This window comes from Lampris incognitus, chromosome 16, assembly GCF_029633865.1.
Source record: "Lampris incognitus isolate fLamInc1 chromosome 16, fLamInc1.hap2, whole genome shotgun sequence".
NCBI classification, from domain to species: Eukaryota; Metazoa; Chordata; class Actinopteri; order Lampriformes; family Lampridae; genus Lampris; species Lampris incognitus.
The window spans coordinates 22,168,074-22,189,534 of record NC_079226.1 but is presented as its reverse complement, the minus strand read 5'-3'; the positions used below and the strand labels follow the sequence as shown (position 1 = coordinate 22,189,534).

Sequence of the window (21,461 nt, the reverse complement as noted above, 5' to 3'; positions counted from 1 at the left end):
CAATTTTTTTCCCTTTATTTCGGTCCTTAAACATTTTTACTAATGTGCTGCCCTGTTGTTGTTGTTGTGTGTTGTGTCCTGTTTTTTAAAAACAAAAATTGTTGATCACAAAAAAAAGAACTACTACACTGTTACTTGCTCTTAGCACTTATTGTATACACTCATTAAAAAAAATCTTTCTTGCGCTTTTACTTTAGCACTGATTTTGCTCTTAGATGCTTGCTTAGAGAGGAGATGCACTTATGACCTCTGATGACTAGTAGTTCTCCTGATTTCCTATGTTAAATGCACTTATTGTAAGTCACTTTGGATAAAAGCGTCGGCTAAATGACTGTAATGTAATGTAATGTAATGGTATGTGGGCTGGATGAAAGTGTCGGTGTGGGACGGGTCCGGGCCACAGCAATTTTGCTCTCTGGGTCGCATGAAAGCGACCAAGTCCAATATGAAATGACAGAGATCAGGCTATCATAATTTCAAAGCCCTTATCAAAAGTTCTTCAAATGTATTTAACCGTCATGGTTTTCATGATATAAACGAATGAAGGCGAATAGCTGTTCTGCTGATTGACTTTCATTCATGAAACCACGGTAAGAAAACCTAGCTCAGCCATGGGAAATGTTTTATTGTAGCTACTAAAATTATTTCCAGCTGTGACTTCTTAGTCGTACTCTTGAAATTGTAGCGGAGTTTTAACATTGGAGACTGTGGCACTTCTGCGTGTCGGTGAGGCGAATAAAGCAAATTATTTTTGGTTATCTAGTGTTCCTCCAGTTCTCCTCTGCTGAGATCAGCAGTGAATGATTTGCTGACTTGCAAAGTATGATCGACTTAATCGACCTTTACTTTCAAGACTCATATCCGAATATATAATGTTTTGGTTTTGACACTATTGCTGCCCAGTCTGACTCAACCTTACATGTGAGGCGCACGTGCACGGTTAACTCAGAGCGGGAAAAGTAGCGATGGAAAGCAGTGTTGGTCGAGTGAACTAGAGTGAATGAGGAGCGGGAGCATCGATAGCGAGAACAAACGTTTTTCGAAGGTTTTTAAACACCACAACCCCAAGAGGTTGTTCATTATACCGTCTTAAATGTGCACAAAAAAAAATTAGACTAATTTAGACACACGCACACACACACATAACAAATTTTTTACACTCTATGCAATATTTCAACATTTTAATTTACCCCAAATGTACGCAGAATAAATTAAGATATTGTAGTGACCCTGTGCTGTTGGGATTGCTGATTAGCAGAGTTAGTGTATCATCCCCCTGCTCTCTGCCAGTCACAGAAATGCGTGTTATGTCGGTCAGTGTGCGTACCTGTGGTTGATGGAGTGTGTGTGTGTGTGGGGGGGGGGGGGCTGGCTAGGCCCACTGGTTAATTATTGTTCTTCGTTGTTTTTTTTGCATGAGTGGATTGTTGATTTCATGGCAATCTGTACAGCGTGGCTGAGGCCAAGAACAGCCGAGAATAAAGACGTTGTTTGGTTGTAAGTCCTACAAGTGTGATCTCTATAGTGATGGACGCTATAATATCCAATTTGTTGAGGTGTGATTGATCAAGTTCAGCTTTATTGGAGTGACTGCATTTCTGGATGTCTCATGTCTATGTGTAATGTTTGATGGACACGACATAATGGACAGTTAGAGCGATAAACCTCAAGATGTACATGGAAACAAATGTCCTTATTGTTACTTTCCATTGTTAGCATATTCAAGACAATAGGTAAAACATCCAGACCATGAATGCTTTGTAGTTACTGATATTTAATGGTTGGAAAAACAATATGGCACATGGTGTTTCATGTCTTAAACACGGCAGCCAAATGCAGAGGAAGAAAGACGGGTAGTGTCGAGTTTGAAAAGAGAGCAAACTTGTGGCGAGCAAGCAGATATGGCAGAACAAACTCCTAAAGGGCCTTTGCCAACAGATAGTACAAGATCCATTGGTAACCATGTTTTATGTGTTCAGCGATATTGAAGGCATTGAAATAACTTGGCGATGGTGTAATTTCGAATTGATCTATAGTCTGGGAACTGCATAGCCTGGGAACCAGATGACTCTGCGAGCTCATGTTTTACATTTGCTCCGGCAGATACGTATGTCTGGCCACTCTACCATTCAGACAGATTTCCAGCCGACCTGGCCTGGGTCGGGCCAATCATAACGGTTTATCTAACATGGGGCGGGTTTGATAAGATGACGTACACCCTTATTTTTTCCACCCACATTCCGGGAACTCTGCCTCTGATTCTCGTTGCCTCCGTTGGTTAGGCTGGTTAAGGTTAGAGTTAGGGTTGGGTTAGCCAGTCAGAGGCAGAGTAGAGGCGGGTCTTCCCGGAATGCGGGTGGGAAAGAGGAGCGCCGTTAGCTGCCACTGATATGGAACGGTCTGTTGAATCCGCTATCGCGACAGTATTATATGAACTGGATGGTATATTTTCTCTAAAAGAATAACAAAGAACTACACTTAAGCTTTTGTTGATCAGAAAGATTTGTTTGCCGCACTTCCGACACGATTTGGTAAAAGTTTAAGCGATATGTCACATGTTTCGTTGCTCTGATTGGTTGTAGGTCTATCCACTTGTGTCCAGAGGCATTTTAGTCTTCGCCCGTTGGTAACGCCCCTTGGAAATCGGAAAATGAGAGGTGCCAGGTTTGCTTATATACACTACTACGATCACCATTGTGTACACTGGTGTCAGTAAGTTAAAGAAAAAAAGTGATGATCTTCGGGATTGTAGCTTTAAGATGTCAGGTAAATATTTAAAAGCCATCTATTAGCAATTCAAATTGAATGATATACTTTTATAACATAATTGAGTCCTGCTAAAAGAAAATAATAGGAATAATCATAGTTGTTTATATATTTTTATTTTTTGATAACCCAGCGTAAAATCCCAGCCATTACCAATGTATTGGTATACTGCAATAGTGTTTTACTATTTAAAATCAGCATCAGTCCCTTTAATTACATGCACCTTGGTAAAAAAAAAAATTCCATTTACATGAAAAGTCTTCATAGTTTGAGAAATGGTATAACCCAGAGAAAAAGAAAAACGTGCTTATAACAATTGTACAGTGCTATAATCAAGACGTAAATGTCCAACAAATTTAGGAATACAAGGCAAGAAATAAATGTAATTACAAAGTTGAATAACATAATACAATGTCAATCAGTGTGATTAAAATATACATTGAATTACAATGAGTGTTGAACTCAGGAACAACATCTCTAAAGGATGCATTCTGGTCATTGTATACAGTATTGTACTGGTGTTGTGTTGCAGTCCTGTGATTTGTGGATATGTGACACAAAGTCAAACCTCACATGCTGTACAATCAATATTTCAGAAGTAAACCGTTTACACCATTTGGGAAAAGAAGATAAGATTTGGTCCTGTAACCATTGCATGAGCTCAGTTTCTTTTACTGTCTTGGGCATTTCCTCCAGGTATGAATCCCTGAAATATAAGTGGTTAATTCTCACAATTTCACTCCTTTTCATTCCATATAAAGGGACATCGTTGCCAAGGGATTTAATTTGTATATTCCCACTGTTCAATGCGAGAGTGTAGGTTTGGTTTCAACATTGGGAGGGACATTTTTGAATCATTTGTTGGCCTAACAATGTGCATTCCCACCGCCACCCGACAGCAAAGCCATGATAGGTGGAGCATTAAAAATAACACAGGATCCCCCTCATGCCCTTATCCCATTCTTCACATTGCTTCCATCTGGTTGCAGGTACAGGTCCCTCATCTGGAGACAGACCCACTTTAAAAGGAGCTTTGTTCTTTCTGCCATTAACGATCTAAACTCACTGAACTTCCAAACCGTTGTGGTAAGGTATTATTGTCCCCCTGTTCTCGATGTATGTCCTGTGGTATGTGTAGTATATGTACATGTATTTACTGTGTGTGAGGCTCTGTACAAAAGGTGAAAACAAATATTCTGTTGTAGGACAATAAAATATCTATCTCTCTATTTTGTATGTATGTGTGTGTTTGTGTGTATGTGTGTGTGTGTGTGTGTGTGTGTGTGTGTGTGTGTGTGTGAGACACCAAGCCACACACACACAAAGTGTAAATGCTACAGACACACAATCTGCAAAAATGATGGTGTCCTTAATGTTATTCTGCAAGTGCTGCTCCAGTTAGTTTTCCATGGCTGGTTACACTTGTGAACTGAATTTCTGCCTCCATATGATTAACTTTTTATTATATTGTTTATCCTTTAATTTATTTTTTAATTCATTATCTTATTCTTTTTAATATTCTTGCAATTTAATCTCTGTATCTTGTTTTGTACCTCTCATTAGAGTTTTTTTAGCCCTTTATGTACAGCGCTTTGAATTGTCTTTGTGTATGAAATGTGCGACTTCATAAAAAGGGATCCAATGTCAATTTTCCTCTTTTTTGAGAAAATTTAGCTGTAATGTTACCGACAATAAAATGTTTCTTGAAAATGTTAAAATGATGACATGTTCGAGCGACGAATACAAGTTGGCAAACAATCCAGACCTGAGCTCTGAACTTGAAATAAGTTGACTGACATTAGATCTAGATAAAGGATAAGGATAACTGACAAACACCAACCTCTACTAATTCCCCCACCGTACACTGTACCGAAGCTCCTGCTGTCGATATTCAACGGGAAACCTGCAAACCTGCAACTCTGCATAGACCCAACATTGGCGGATGGGAGTGGTTGTGGAGTTAAAATGACAAAAGTTGTTTGAGATCGCTAAAAATATTGGTAGGGATAACTCAGTAGTTCTTTGAGGGGCATATCCCTACCATCCATACCCAACTCTACACCTACGGTTCATGCCTGTCATTGGTTTGTCAGTCTCAATATCAACATAATTTCATCTAATATATATATATATATATATATGTGTGGGTGTGTGTGTGTGTGTGTGTGTGTATATTTTTTTTCTAATTTTCTCCCCAATTGTACCTGGCCAATTACCCCACTCTCCAAGCTGTCCCGGTCACTGCTCCACCCTCTCTGCCGATCCGGGGAGGGCTGCAGACTACCACAAGCCTCTTCCAATACATGTGGAGTCACCAGCCACTTCTTTTCACCTGACAGTGAGGAGTTTCGCCAGGGAAACGTAGCACGTGGGAGGATCACGCTATTCCTCCCAGTTCCCCCTCCCCCCCAAACAGGCTCCCCGACCGACCAGAGGAAGCACTAGTGCAGCGACCTGGACACATACCCACATCCGGCTTCCCACCCGCAGACATGGCCAATTGTGTCTGTAGGGATGCCCAACCAAGACGGAGGTAACATGAGGATTCGAACCAGCGATCCTCATGTTGGCAGGCAACGGAATAGACTACTACGCTACCCAGACACCCTCGTCAAAAATATTTTTGTCATTGTTTGGAATATACTATTTAGATTAATGCGGTCATGTTTCGTATCTCCCTTCTGATTACAAGCTTTATAAATCCTTGGTTATAACTTAGATCTTGAGCCCTACAAAATCATTTCTGCTTCCCTTTCCCAGTATCGCCTCACTTCTTCTGTCAGCACTCACAAAGCTTCCACAATATATTATCCAATACTAGACCTCATTTAAATGATTTCTGGGTGTCGATACAAGTAGATTCAGGTCCTCTACTATTTCTAAAGGCCAAGGTTCACTGACCATCAGAACAACTTCAGCAACTTGAACTTGTTTCGGAGGTTACTGGGGTGCAGGTCTCTTCCTCGCTTCCTCCGCTGTTTACAGATTCCAGTGTGTGGATGAGGTTGTCCAGCCCCCAAAGGTAACCATCCTCCCGGTTGCCCTCTTGCCAAGGAACATTATGCTTTAACATCTGGCCTTCTGGTAACGCTGTGGTCTTTCCAAAGTCAATAAGCCAGACCTCTGCACGACCTGTGTGGTCATGGATAAAGAGAAGAGAACTGCCGATGACCTGGGAAATATGAGAGGGAGGATTGATTGTTAGTCTTCGACCTGCTTTCTCCTCTCGTAGGTCCATCTTTCTATTCATCCATCCATGTATCCGTCCCATACACCCACTCATTTGTCCATCCATCCATGTACATGTACATTACTTAAACTAAAGAGTTCTTCTTCACCTCGTGTCTCATGAAGAACTCGGATATTTCCAGGGCCTGTTGGATCTCAGTCAGCCTGCTCAGGTAGGATTTCTGTTTGACATTGGAAAATAAGCTTTTACCCTGAACATGTAGCTTCTTCTCACCCAAACAGACACCACATGATAGTACATTGACAACACAAATTTCGGAATGTCTAGTTATAATCAAAACAATTAAACACTGTCTAGGTGTGAATATTTGCTTTCCCTTTCACCTTCTGGTATGAAATATTATCTCTGCTGTTTGCTCATTCATGTTCAGCATACTGTTTGTTTTAACTCAGCATATTCCAGGGTTAGACTATAAAGTATATATTCATAGTATAATTTTTAAACTAGCATAAACGTACACGGATCTAAAACAGGTGTGTTTGTCGTTGGTGCAGTCAATTACATATTTGTATGAGGGTGTGTGTGTGTGGGTGTGGGTGTGGGTGGGCGGGCATATGTGATGTCTACTGTAGCAAGCTGACTGTTACATACTACAATATTGGTGTTCCCTCCAGCAAAGTCCTCAAACGCTCTTGTAACATCCTCTTTCAACCGGGTCCTCTTGAAGTCTGTTTGACATGAGCCGTCAGATTTCTGGAAAGTAAAAGACGCTGAATAAGACAATACAAAGTGAAATAACATCCGACCCCAATGCTCAGGGAGTGTATGCATGCGTGCTTGTGTATGTAGAATAAATCAAGTGTATTTTGTATGCATGTTCTTGCAGGTTTGCAGATATGGTCAAGATATATTTGATTGATTGATTGATTGATTGATTGATTGAAGACTGTGTGCCCTCATCAACAGGACAACAACTGTAGTTGAAGAGAGGGAATAGAATACATCTACTTTACATACGCACACTTTCCCAACTGCTCTGGTAATTCAACCCAGTGAATCCAGTGAACTTTCACAAGCCTGCTTTTTAAGTTTCAGACAGCCATTGACCCTAAATGTATATTATTGTTGTAGTGTGTTATGTCTACTGTGCATGCCATCAACTGAAAACCGGCCTCCTCTTACCTTGATCCCCTCTATCCTGAAGCCCAGAGTGTGTGTGGAGCTCAGGGTCTCTCTCCATTGCATGTAGCGAGGCTTGGTGACGGCCCTTTGTAAATGCTCCTGGGGAGTCGGCCCCTCACTGTCCACCTCAACCATCTTCTCATACAGGTCCTTCCTAAGCTTTGGACGCTCCCGTGCTCGCACCAGCTCCTCCTCTAAGTAGGTCCTAAAAAAAAAGGATAGATAAATCCAGACAAAGAGTTGACCATTTTCTATGACCAGACAACTGAGGTTTTCAGATTCCATCATAAAAAGCAGTTTGAAGGCTGTTTGCATTTATAGTCAAAAGATAATGGAGGTTGTGTGGTCTCACGCGTGATATTCAAATTTCAAGTCATTTAGGCTGATATGATCTGCAGTTGACAGACTTATGAAGTCCTTTGTCTTAAAGCCTTAATAACTCAATTTCGCACTCTTAAAAGTGATGAGTTGAAAGACACTCCAAATGTGACCCCCTCACTCCTGCCCCCTCCCAATTTTACACAAAAAAATGTTGGGTAAAATTGACCCAACTGCAGGTGTATTTATTTCAGCTCAGATCGGATTGATAATTTGACCTGTGTACTGAGTGAAAATAAATATTTTGCTGACTTAAATCCTACCCAAATATTTGATACTGCTATCTCATTATAGATTCTATACCAACCTACCAACCTATATTATTGTTTGAACTAGGGCTGTAAATAATGTTGCACCATCATTGTGGAGTAGGGCATTCACAACTGCTGCATTTTAGCAGTCGTCAAATACTCCCAAAAAGTAGTCGATTAATTGCAGGAGATGTATTTTTTTCACTCAATAACAACGATCAATTCTCATCAAAAAGGTCTCAAATACAACCATTGAATGGTTAACTAATGTAGGCGGGACCAACCTGTGGGTAGATGAAATTGCAGAGTCCTCAATTGGCTCTGAGAGGTTGTGTACAAATGAGCCACAATCCGATTGGACTACCCCCAGCAAGCCTGTCTCAGCTGGAGATACTGTTTGACTGCAGTAACAATTCAACTGCTTTCTTGTAGGTGTTTCAGCTTAACTAGTGACCGTGTTCTGATGACTCTCAGCCGAGTGCATTCTTCTTCTTCTTCTTCTCCTCCTCCTCCATTTGGCTGCTCCCGTTAGGGGTCGCCACAGCGGCTCATCCATTTCCATCTCTTCCTGTCCTCTGCATCTTCCTCTGTCACATCAGCCACCTGCATGTCCATCCTCACCACATCCATAAACCCCCTCTTTGGTTTCCTCTTTTCCTCTTGCCTGGCAGCTCCATCTTCAGCATCCTTCTCCCAATATACCCAGCATCTCTCCATCACGCATGTCAAAACCATCTCAATCTTGCCTCTTCTTCTTCTGCTCCTCCTCTATTTGGCTGCTGCCGTTAGGGGTCGCTACAGCGGATCATTCGTTTCCACCTCTTCCTGTCCTCTGCATCTTCCTCTGTCACACCAGCTACCTGCATGTCCACCCTCACCACATCCATAAACCTCTTTGGCTTCCTCTTTTCCTCTTCCTTGGTAGCTCCATATTCAGCATCCTTCTCCCTATCAGCATCTCCTCCATGCATGTCAAAACCATCTCAATCTTGCCTCTCTTGCTTTGTCTCCCAACCGTTCAACATGAGTTGTCCCTCTAATATACTTGTTCCTAATCCTGTCCTTCTTTGTCCCTCCCAACGAAAACCTTAGCATCTTCAACTCTGCCACCTCCAGCTCTGCCTCCTGTCTTTTCGTCAGTGCCACCATCTCCAAGACATTATAACATAGCTGGTCTCACTACCATCTTGTAAACCTTCCCTTTAACTCTTTCTGGTACCTCTCTGTTACAAATCACTCCTGACACTCTTCTCCAACCACTCCACCCTGCCTGCAATCTCTTGTTCTCCTCTCTATCGCACTCCCCGTTACGTTGAACAACTGACCCCAAGTATGTAAACTCATCCACCTTCGTCACCTCTACTCCTTGCATCCTCACCATTCCACTGTCCTCCCTTTCGTTCATGCATATGTATTCAATCTTGCTCCTACCGACTTTCATTCCTCTTCTCTCTAGTGCATTTCTCCACCTCTCCAGGATCTCCTCAACCTGCTCCCTACTCTCACAATATCATCTGGGAACACCATAGTCCACAGAGACTCCTGCCTGATCTTATCTGTCAACCTGTCCATCACCATTGCAAACAAGAAAGGGCTCAGAGCCGATCCTTGATGTAATCCCACCTCCACCTTGAACCCATCCATCATTCCAACTGCACATCTCACCACTATGCTTTAGGCTGAATGGGTCAAATGGCCTCGTCTCCAACAAATACCAGCCAGTGCTACTGTTGATCTCAGTGTCATGTGGAGGCATTGAGTACAGAGGTGTAAAAACCATGTCCAGAAAGTAAATGTCCAAACTGTGTATTTGCTCCAACCGTGTTACTAAACCAGCTGATTTCATTAACTAGTTTTCCCTACCTAGTTGAGGAGTGGTGTTGACTAGAATCTGCTGGTGTAGTGCATGAGTAGAGCAAATACATGGTTTGGGCTTTGACTTTCTGGACCTGGTTTTTACACCTCTGATTGAGTAAATGATGGTGGTAGACCTGTACAGTGCACAAATTTATCCAGCTGTTAGTCACCAGTGACCCAGTCATGGTGTTGGTCACACATGACAGACCATCAGAATGTCGATAACCCAGAGTTTTGACCCAGCTTGATTAACCAAACAAATGTGTCATACAAACAACCAAGCACTTTTTATCTCATCTCATCTCATCTCATCATCAGCCACTTCACCAAGGTCGGGTCGCAGTGGCAGCAAGCTAAGTAGGGCACTCCAGACGTCCCTCTCCCCAGCAATGCCCTCCAGCTCCTCCTGTGGGATCCCAAGGCGTTCCCAGACCAGATTGGACATGTAGTCCCTCCAGCGAGTTCTGGGTCTACCCCGGGGTCTCCTCCCAGTTGGACATGACCGGAAAACCTCCAAAGGAAGGCACACAGGAGGCATCCTAATCAGATGCCCGAACCACCTCAACTGGCTCCTTTCGACGCAAAGGAGCAGCAGCTCTACTCTGAGCTCCCTCCGGATGTCCGAGCTCCTCACCCTATCTAAGGTTGAGTCCAGACACCCTACGGAGGAAACTCTTTTCAGCTGCTTGTATCCATGATCTCACCCTTTCGGTCACTACCCAAAGCTCATGACCACAGGTGAGGGTTGGAACGAAGATTGACTGGTAAATTGAGAGCTTTGCCTTCTGGCTCAGCTCCCTCTTCACCACAACGGTCTGGTACAACGTCCGCATTACTGCTGATGCTGCACCAATCCGCCTGTCAATCTCCCGCTCCATCCTACCCTCACTCATGAACAAGACCACGAAATGCTTGAACTCCTTCACTTGAGGCAACAGCTCATCCCCAACTCAGAGGGAGCCATCCACCACGTTCCAGTAGAGAACCATGGCCTCAGACTTGGAGGTGCTGATTCTCATCCTGGTCATTTCACACTCAGTTGCGAACTGCCCCAATGTGCACCGGAGGTCGCGTTCTGATGAAGCCAACAAAACCACATCATCTGTGAAGAGCAGCGATGCAATTCTGAGGTTCCCAAAACGGACTCACTCCTCACCTTGGCTGCGCCTTGAGATTCTGTCCATGAATATCACAAACAGAATTGGAGACTATGGACAACCTTGGCGGAGTCTGACACCCACCGAAAACAAGTTTGACTTTGTGCCGAAAATGCGGACACAGCTCTCACTTTGGTTATACAAGGACCCGATGGCTTGTAGCAACTGCCCTGGTACTCCATACTCCCACAGTACCCCCCACTGGATGGCTTGTAGCAACTGCCGTGGTACTCCATACTCCCACAGTACCCCCCACAGATTGCCCCAGGGTACATGGTCATAAGCCTTCTTCAAGTCCACAAAACAGACGTAGACTGGCTGGTCAAACTCCCATGCCTCTCTCAGCACTTCCAAGCACTTTTAACAGTGTTTTTCAACACGTCAAACAGTCCATGAGGTTTTTTTTAAAAAATCGGAAATCAAATCTAACAGAAAAACATGAACAAAGAGTTCTATTCTCTGTTCCAACAGATGGATTTGTACTCACTAAGATGAAGGTCAGAGAGGTGAGGTATGATAGTGTGCTATGATACAGAGTGAATGATCAATGGACACTGAGGTAACGTTCCTGAACCAGATAACATTAGCCCTACCAGTTAGTAACATTACTGCACTGTTTCACATGATGCTGGCAAACAGTTTATTCATGTTCAAATTTGGTTAAAAAAGAGCGATGAAGTGCAAACGCATGTGAATTTCGGTTTCACTATGCAAGTTTAACTTCCTCTGTTGTGAAGAGGGAAGTTGAGAAGAGACGCCAGAGGACACAATATCTTTGCGCTTGACTGTGTAAAAGCTTTAGTGTGTTACAGCAAATTTGAATGCGGTTTTGTGTGTCGATTTTTTGAAGAGGGAGTTTCCAGGGATACCCTGTGTGAGGCTGTATATGTGTTTATACAATATCCCTGTTTGCATTCACAGACACTGTGTGTGTGTGTGTGTGTGTGTGTGTGTGTGTGTGTGTGTGTGTGTGTGTGTGTGTGTGCGTGCGTGTGTGCCTGTGTCTGATACCCCATGTGTATGTTTGTATAAACCGGAAATTTAGGGTTCAGCCTTATGATTGTCAGTTTGTGTGTATTCCTGTGTGTATTCCTGTGTGCATTAGTCTATCCATCTATCTATCTATGTATCTATCTATGTATCTATCTATCTATCTATCTATCTATCTATCTATCTATCTATCTATCTATCTATCTATCTATCTACATCTGTGTGTGTGTGCGCGCACGTGTGTGTGCGTGTGCGTGCGCACGCGTCTGTTACCCCACGTGTAGGTTTGTATAAACCGGAAATATAGGGTTCAGCCTTGTGATTGTCTTTTTGTGTGTGTAATCCTGTGTGTGCATGCACATTAGTGTATATGAGTATGGATGTGTCTCAATTCATGCGTGTGAGGCAGTGAGGCACTCCACAGACTGTGGCAGGAAGCCAAGCTTACAGCCTGCAGTTACAGCAGGTGTTCCCTTCAAGAAAAGACATTCAAGGCTCAGGCAGTGCATGTCCACAGTACTGCATGCAATTGTCACCATCATCAAAGGACACTGTGAGATAACGCGACATTATCGATCCATGTCAACCTTCATCGCACTAAAAAAAAAGGTTCAAAGTTATCATTGTTTGAGGAGAGAAACAGCTTTTTTTGGTATAAAACCTCAATGCTTTCCTGCCTGATGCTGTCTTAAAAAGTTGATATCCAAGTACAATATTTTGTATATTTTTGTTTTTTTTTTCTATAACAAAGTTTTATTTTAGATTTTTACTGCAAACAACATGGAATCAGGAATAGCAATGCAAACCCATTTCACTTACCTCATTTGTACAACTTCATATTTGGCAGAACATTAAGAATAACACTGTGATAATACAATACCCGGCATCTTGCAATTCACAGGGGTTAAAGGGGTAAAGAACCATCACAGTGGTTCTGGTCTTGTCTGGCATTACTGTACATTTTTATGAAAAGAGAGCCCCCTAAAACAACACCCAAGAATGAACTACTACTACTTTCGGCTGCTCCCGTAAGGGGTCACCACAGTGGATCATCCATTTCCATTTCTTCCTGTCTTCTGCATCCTTCTCTGTTACACCAGCCACCTGTATGTCCTCCCTCACCACATCCATATACCTCCTCTTTGGCCTTCTTCTTTTCCTCTTCCCTGGCAATTCCATATTCAGCATCCTTCTCCCAGTATACCCAGCATCTCTCCTCCATGCATGTCCAAGCCATCTCAATCTTGCCTCTCTTGCTTCGTCTCCAAACCGTCCAACCTGAGCTGTCCCTCTAATATACTTGTTCCTAATCCTGTCCTTCTTCGTCACTCCCAATTAAAATCTTAGCATCTTCAACTCTGCCACCTCCAGCTCTGCCGCCTCTCTTTTTGTCAGTGCCACTGTCACACTTCCTTTATACATGCCCTGCACCACTCCTACATACTTCTTTGCAACTCCTGATTTCCTCATACAATACCACACCTCCTCTCTCGGCACCCTGTCATATGTTTTCTCTAAATCCACAAAGACACAATGTAACTCCTTCTGGCCTTCTCTATAGTTCTCCATCAAAATTCTCAAAGCAAGCATCGCATCTATGGTGCTCTTTCGTGGCATGAAACCATACTGCTGCTCACTAATCATCACCTCTCCTCTTAGCCTAGCTTCTATTACTCTTTCCCATATCTTCATGCTGTGGCTGATCAACTTCATACCTCTGTAGTTGCTACAGTTCTGCGCATTGCCCTTGTTCTTGAAAATCGGTACCAGTATGCTTCTTCTCCACTCCTCAGGCATCCTCTCACTTTCCAAGATTGTGTTAAACAATCTAGTTAAAAACTCCACTGCCACCCAAAAATGAACAGTTCTTGAAAATAGATGATCAGTATGATAACAGATATGTATAATGTCCTGGCAGACACTTTCTTTACAGTGCTCCAGTCTTTACCTTATGCCCATCTTGCAGTCCATGACATTGGGAAGGTCAAAGTTCACTAGCAGGTCTGTCATATGGAGGAAAGACTCTCCTTCTCTTTCCACGACGCCATGGTAACCTGGCACGAATGGTTGTAGGGCATCGCCCTTCAGCTTCTCAAAACACTGCATTTCATTTTCACAGAACTTTTTCAAAATGGTGCCCTCATCTGCCGCTTTGAAATTACCTGGAGTGACAGCAAAGAGATATATGTGTGAGAAACAGCTGTCCACAAACCAGAGGGAAAATATTGTATGTTGGCATACAAGACAGATGAGTGTAGCAAAATTAGTATGGTTGTTACTTCCATTGAATGTGCAACTTTCAGTCAGGGTTGGGCCCAAATTAATGAATGAAAGCCACTTTATTTGACATTGTATGCTTACAATGAAACGTGTTCTCTGCATTTAACCCATCCTATTGTATAGGAGCTGCAGTGCCCGGCAACCAACTCCAGTTCTTCTTTCCATTGCCTTGGTCAGGGGCACAGGCAAGAGTATTAAGCCTACCATGCATGTCTTTTTGATGATGGGAGGAAACTGGAGCACCCGGAGGAAACCCACGCAGACACGGAGAGAACATGCAAACTCCACACAGAAAGGACCTGGGACGGCCTGAGATTCAAATCCAGGACCTTCTTGCTGTGAGGCAACAGTGCTTACCACTGGGCCACAAGCATCCAGTTTGAAGCGAGGCATGGAAGGTCTATCAGCCCCCAGGGTGTGGTGTGTTACAGCTAACCCTAACCCTCTAAACTTACCTGTTGGTATAAGCAACAAATTGCTCCGTGGGGGAGAACTCATCAGAGGTTCACAAAAAAAGCAAAACCAGGGTTGGATTATTATATATGTGTGATTCCATGTGTAAAATAGGCCATACCTTTATGTCCAGCTAATTGAACCCAGTTCAGTCTCCTCCTTTGGGCAGCAACAAAGGGCCATTGGACAATGGTCTTTAATTTCCACCAGGGTTTGGTCTGCTGAGGGCAAGCATGTACAGAATAGAGAAGAGTAGAAACGAGACGTTTGTAAATCACCAGTAAAATAAAAATAAATCGTATATTTGCATGCATTCAAATGGGGTTTAATGAAGTTGAGATCTAACTCCAAACACCTCTGATGTATATTTCTGGATCCGTTTTTAGAAAAACAGTCTATCTTATTAGGAAAGCATGTGTAAAGAAAGGCACGGCTCTGGATTAACTGTTTTATCCTCTTCAGACAACAAAGAATAAATCTGTCTACAAATGCCACAACGGCATTTCTCAGCCTTAAAAATGATGACGTGCCCTGGATCTCCATTTTTTTTTCTAAACCTGTGATCTAGGTCAGTTAAATGCCATTTCTCTACAACCTCATATCTAGTACGATCAACATATCTGCTCAGCATCTTAGGTTAGCATAAGCGTTGGGGTCACAAGACTAATCCACAGTCAGCAGCTTCAGGCACCATAGTCCACAAAACACACTCAAACAAACTTATTAAACCCATACACATCTACAACACACACACACACACACACACACACACACACACACACAAAGTCCACACAGTGACAGCATGTGTGCTTCACAGAGACACACTTACTAGGAGATGATGTAGAAGTGTCTTTTTAATTTCCCCACCAGAGAAAATGACCGTATCGCAAAACCATCCTATTTTCAAATATAGCCTATTCCCAAGTGTTTGGCTTACGTCTTAGCACAGGAGTATAAGCGCTTCCACAGAAAGCCTGGCACTGATCTTGTTGGATCATTAAGGAAGAGGTCATTTTACTCTGCATGCTGTGATTGAAACAGGAAGTAGGTCTTGGTATGATAACACTCAGCTCGTGCTTGACCACACAGATTGCAGAACTGCAGCCAGCCAACTTTCTCTGCAAGTGATATGCTGCACTCACAGGTGCCACAGCCTATCTCCCCTGCAGTGTTTACCAGCAATATCTCGCCATGTAGGAGTTCGACTCCCACACAGCACACACATCATTTGTTCTATGTAATCATTAACTCTATTAGCGTATCGGTTAATATGGGCAGATAACAGTTCATTATTCATAAATATATTCCCCGTGTTATCAAAATTCTATTATTTAAATGTAATTTGAGCAAAGGAGGGTATAACGAGAGTACATGGGTGCGATGATTGATTTTGTTTCAATGTTTCAATTCAGATAGCGCACCCAACCTACCGCACATAATGCATATCTCGCTCTTCTACTATCTTGAAGGTGTGGTATATTTTGTACCACGGAGAGTCTGAGGAAATGGAATGCTGCATTTAAGAACCGACTTCATGTGTTGACATAACAACTACACAACTCCCTAGCACGTACTGTGTTCGAGCCATTATTTTACCTGTCACACATTGGCTTTATAACCCTGCGTATTTGTCCCTCATGACCAGCCTTGAAGACTAAAACCATAACAAGTGAAGAGTTTAGACTGATAACAAAGCAACAATGACCCATTCCAAGCTAGGTTTCTTTAACTCCATGTGCATGCGGTGCAAGCTCTCTTAAAATCAATCAGGTGGACTCACAAAAAAGCCAGGCACAAACCAACAACAGCTCAAACTGACACTGCAAATCTAGGCTGTTGTACACAAACTTTGCCAGTTTCCATTGACACAACAATTCCACTGAGTGAGAAAAGCGACAGAGTCAAAATATAACTCGGCCAAGATCTGATGGACCACCACTGTAAGTGATGCATTCTGCACATTGCACATCAGCGCAAACTGGTGATGGAATATAATCTCTGCAAAATAAGCAAGTTCATTTCATTACCATGATGAAATTTTATCCTGTCTTTTAGCTTGTTTTAAATCTCCTCTTTAGTGTAATTCTTTCATAAAGGTCCTTTATTGTGAATCACATGTATTCAACGAAATTTGACATGTACACTACCGTTCAAAAGTTTGGGATCACCCAAACAATTTTGTGTTTTCCATGAAAAGTCACACTTATTCACCACCATATGTTGTGAAATGAATAGAAAATAGAGTCAAGACATTGACAAGGTTAGAAATAATGATTTGTATTTGAAATAAGATTTTTTTTACATCAAACTTTGCTTTCGTCAAAGAATCCTCCATTTGCAGCAATTACAGCATTGCAGACCTTTGGCATTCTAGCTGTTAATTTGTTGAGGTAATCTGGAGAAATTGCACCCCACGCTTCCAGAAGCAGCTCCCACAAGTTGGATTGGTTGGATGGGCAGTTCTTTGAGCAGATTGAGTTTCTGGAGCATCACATTTGTGGGATCAATTAAACGCTCAAAATGGCCAGAAAAAGAGAACTTTCATCTGAAACTCGACAGTCTATTCTTGTTCTTAGAAATGAAGGCTATTCCAGTAGTACCGGTGTGTACTACTCCCTTCAGAGGACAGCACAAACAGGCTCTAACCAGAGTAGAAAAAGAAGTGGGAGGCCGCGTTGCACAACTGAGCAAGAAGATAAGTACATTAGAGTCTCTAGTTTGAGAAACAGACGCCTCACAGGTCCCCAACTGGCATCTTCATTAAATAGTACCTGTTAGAGCCTGTTTGTGCTGTCCTCTGAAGGGAGTAGTACACACCGGTGTAGGAAATCTTCAATTTCTTAGCAATTTCTCGCATGGAATAGCCTTCATTTCTAAGAACAAGAATAGACTGTCGAGTTTCAGATGAAAGTTCTCTTTTTCTGGCCATTTTGAGCGTTTAATTGACCCCACAAATGTGATGCTCCAGAAACTCAATCTGCTCAAAGAAGTGCCCATCCAACCAATCCAACTTGTGGGAGCTGCTTCTGGAAGCGTGGGGTGCAATTTCTCCAGATTACCTCAACAAATTAACAGCTAGAATGCCAAAGGTCTGCAATGCTGTAATTGCTGCAAATGGAGGATTCTTTGACGAAAGCAAAGTTTGATGTAAAAAAAATCTTATTTCAAATACAAATCATTATTTCTAACCTTGTCAATGTCTTGACTCTATTTTCTATTCATTTCACAACATATGGTGGTGAATAAGTGTGACTTTTCATGGAAAACACGAAATTGTTTGGGTGATCCCAAACTTTTGAACGGTAGTGTATGTATTCAAGTGTGAATTATCTCAGGTTAAGTGGTAGTGCACGAATGCTCTTTACTTCCTGCTGTGGTTATTAGCAAAATGTCAAATGCCAAGACTCAAATTGGCTGCTGACCACAAAATGTGATAGCACAATCAGATATAGACATGTTGTGTATGTGTTTGTGTGTGGGCTAAGGGCACTTATATTTAAACTTTCCAGATTTCACCGGATTTCCATTTAGACATGCTAAATCTAAACGACCGAAATAGTAAATGACAAGGTACACCTAAAAAGGGGCCATAGTTTCATATGGACCCCTGAGTTGTCTGTACTCATAGTGGTAAAACTTGTGAACACTGGTGGCTATTTTACAGTATGCACAAATAAATACACATATCCCTGTTTCTCTATCTGGTTCTCGTTTCTCTTACCATCTACCCCCCCCATCTCTCTCTCTCTCTCTCTCTCTCTCTCTCTCTCTCTCTCTCTCTCTCACTCACTCACTCACTCACTCACTCACTCACTCACACACACACACGCATGGCCTTAAAAGACCTGCAGACAATGTGTATTCTGTCTGTTTAATAGAAGGTGACAGGTTCATACCTTGTATGGAAAAAGGCAAGGAGAAGCAGCAGTATCATAAAGACACACACACCCAATGAATGTCTGAAACCGAGTCAAATCTGGCAACAGCCAGGACAAAAAGCAGATTATGCGGTCATGTTATGTGAACAAGAGTCCGAAACCACTGAGGTGGCCCACGCCGATCAGTCTCCACTTCCCTGAACGGCACATGGCCAGGCAATGTGACAGCCTTGAGGCCGAGCTCTTCTGCTCTGTTCTTTCTCAACTTAAACATGGCCATGGTGAAATTCGGCATGTTTCTTTTTTCTTTTTCCATTAGGAAGTCTGAGTAAAGGTAGTAGCAGCACATTTAGATACACACAGAATGACCATCAAAACATTTTCTTATAAAGTAAAAGACAATCTCAGACCAGCGAGAGACGTCAAAGACGAGGACAGTGGATAGGGAGAGGTAAACCTAGCACAAAGCTGCAAAATAATCAGCTTTTTTTTCTATTCTATTTTACAGTTATATAAATGTCCATATAAACACGTTTGGGCTAGCACTTGTCTGTCACAAGGAGACCTTTTTATGTTGCCAGCGTGTTGAAGGCAAACAAATGTCCGCCCAGCATGTTGAATCAAAGGCTGAGCCTTCAGCGAAATGATCTGTGTGCTGAAGGAGTGGCAGCAGCTTTAAAGGTCAAGTCTTTCATTTCCCCAAAAATTTCTCTACTCCAATCTCCAACTGCATTTGGCTGCAGTACAGCTGAGGAGTCTGAGAATGACTCCAAAAAAAAAAAAAAAAAAAGACTTGTATTTTATGAAACACTGAAGTCATAAATGTAAACAGCCTTTTTCCCCCTTTAAATGATCATGCAGCAATGTTTAGACCCCATAAATTCCCTACAGTAAACAGCCAACTTTCAACAAAACTCCACTACTAACCCCCCCCCCACCACTCCCCGTTTCCCCCAACATGAGGGTGGTGTGAAAGGGCTTTGACCACACATGGAGAAGATTAATGGGATTTCAACGTGGACAACCACATTTCCTCCAGATTAATCTATGTTCTCCGACAGGGCTCTCCAAAGCCTTGTCTGATGATCTCATACAATCTCCAGCCACAAGACGATAGGAACATGTGCCTCCAAATTATATTTCTGCAAAGCGTAATGGCCCTGGATGTGCAGATAATCTATTGATCCATGACCAGTGATCAGATACAAACACCTTCTTTGCAAAATTAGGCTAACTAATTTAAGCGTGCACAAGGTTACAGTGAAGGATACTGACCCCAAGACATGATATGCTTTTGGTGGGAAGAACTTAAAGCCATTATTCAAGGACGTGCAGAGTCCTGTAATGTCTGCATGTGAGCAAAGGTTTTTGGTTTTCTCTCTGTGTTGTGGTCTATCTTTGTTTGGAAGTTTTCTCTCTGTGCTGCGTCTCTGTTCATCTTCTCTTAAAAGTGTTGCGGACGGATGGGGCAAGAGAGTGCTCCCTATGAGGCGCTGTGCCTGTTTCATGTATTAACAAAGTTATTACTCCCTCCCTAATGGCAAGTGATGCACTGTGAACTGCATCCAGAGCTAAAGTCAGAAAGCACAACTTCCCAATTTTGCAAATGCATCCTTGCCCCCGGTTAACTCACCTCCCCGGTGTCCACTAGGTGCTCCAAAGTAATGATGCCCTTGCTTTTTGCCTCGTTGTCACTCAGCAGGTCGTCCTCAGATTCCACCAAAGACGAGCCCGTGGAGGAGATCGAGGAATTGGAGAGTTTCCTCCGCAGGGCTCCGTCCACCACATCGCCCCAGTCCTCCTGCTGCATCGCCCGCGGAGAGCCCTCTCCCTCCGGGGTGATCATCACCTGCGGCACCCGGCGCGCCTCCATCACAGCTGGGGAGGGAGCGACCTGCGTTGCTTTCTGGGCAAGTTCATCGCGTATGTCGGGCGGCTTGCTGGCTGTCTTCCGCTCGAAACGAGACCCCTCATTTATCCCTGCGCCGGAAAGCCCGGCCTCCTTGGAGCCCTTTCTCCGGCTCTCTTTCGGCATTCGGAGCGCCGTACGCAAGTCACATTCGGTTTCCCTGCGCTCCGTCAGATCTGCTCATCTCGCTCGAAAACTTCAGACGACACCTATCCTCGCATGTTAACACTCTGTCACCTGCAGCTGCAATAGATCCCCGATGTCATTTGTTCAAGTTTACACTGCGAAATACAAAAAAAATAATCAGACTTTTCTCTTAACGCTTCCCGCGTTGGTATGGGGAACCCCTCTGCTGTTGCACAGTGGTTTACCATAAGCTAATACACACGTACACAAACACGCGCGCGCATGCATGCACAAACACACTGGCGCGTTGGCAAGATTCAAACCTTCCGCATCACAATTCGCCTTTCTGGTTTCCTGACTGAGTAAACTGACAGGTTGACGTTTTGTTTTTTTCTCTTGAGTTTTACACTTTGGCGCTTCCTCTTTTTTTTTTCTTGCGCCGCCTCTCCGGTTTACCGGGCGCTCAGGGAGCCAGTATAACAGCAGACCTGCCGTCCATCGCTGTATTACACAGGCCTATGATAAAAGAACTACATGTCCAGAAACGACGCCGGAATATTTAATGAAAAACGTTTTGGCGCATTTTCCCCGCACAACTCTGTTGTGTGAAAATGACTAATGTTACAAGGATTCTGACGCAATAGGCTCCATCACAACAGATCTCTGCTCTGAAACACGCTGGTGAAAGAAAGCCTTTCTTATTGCTTGGGAACGAACTTGTTCAGTGGACCACGTCCATCGTGTGTTGTGATGGTAACGTGCTTATTACAGGAAATGCGTTGAAAAAATATTTAAACTTGCGTTCATTTTATTTTTAAAACACAGAAAGAACGTGCAACAGCAATCGCTTGAGTCCTGTTCTTCTCTTTCTTCCTATTTTTTTTTGGGGGGGGGTGAAACAAAGTGAATTTTACGCCAAGAAGAAAACTAAGAGAGCTAAACTCGTGAACTGCCCATACGGGGCTGCGCTGCAGTGGTCGTGGGTTTTTCGGGACCCACTGATCGTGCATCCAAAACTGATTCAGCGATACTAAAATTCAGAAA

The 21,461-nt window shown here is 43.0% G+C and overlaps 1 protein-coding gene across 1 annotated transcript; it reads right to left on the bottom strand.

Moving 5' to 3' along the window:
• Positions 1–5,405: 5,405 nt before the first annotated feature.
• On the bottom strand, positions 5,406–20,639 carry itpka (inositol-trisphosphate 3-kinase A). Its single transcript, XM_056296449.1, has 7 exons — positions 20,016–20,639; positions 14,626–14,725; positions 13,720–13,933; positions 7,139–7,343; positions 6,608–6,709; positions 6,105–6,176; positions 5,406–5,938 (listed from the first exon to the last, which is right to left on the bottom strand). Exons 1-7 carry the CDS (start codon positions 20,415–20,417, stop codon positions 5,681–5,683), a joined length of 1,353 nt encoding a protein of 450 aa, XP_056152424.1. The 5' UTR covers positions 20,418–20,639; the 3' UTR covers positions 5,406–5,680.
• Between the last annotated feature and the right edge of the window lie 822 nt (positions 20,640–21,461).

Excerpts from the sequence above, each read along its gene's own strand:
- itpka (XM_056296449.1), bottom strand. The coding sequence starts at position 20,417 with ATGCCGAAAGAGAGCCGGAGAAAGGGCTCCAAGGAGGCCGGGCTTTCC. Across the intron at positions 6,177-6,607 it reads GAGGGAACACCAATATTGTA|AAATCCTACCTGAGCAGGCT; the intron begins GTATGTAACAGT and ends AATGTCAAACAG. Across the intron at positions 5,939-6,104 it reads AGTTCTTCATGAGACACGAG|GTCATCGGCAGTTCTCTTCT; the intron begins GTGAAGAAGAAC and ends CATATTTCCCAG.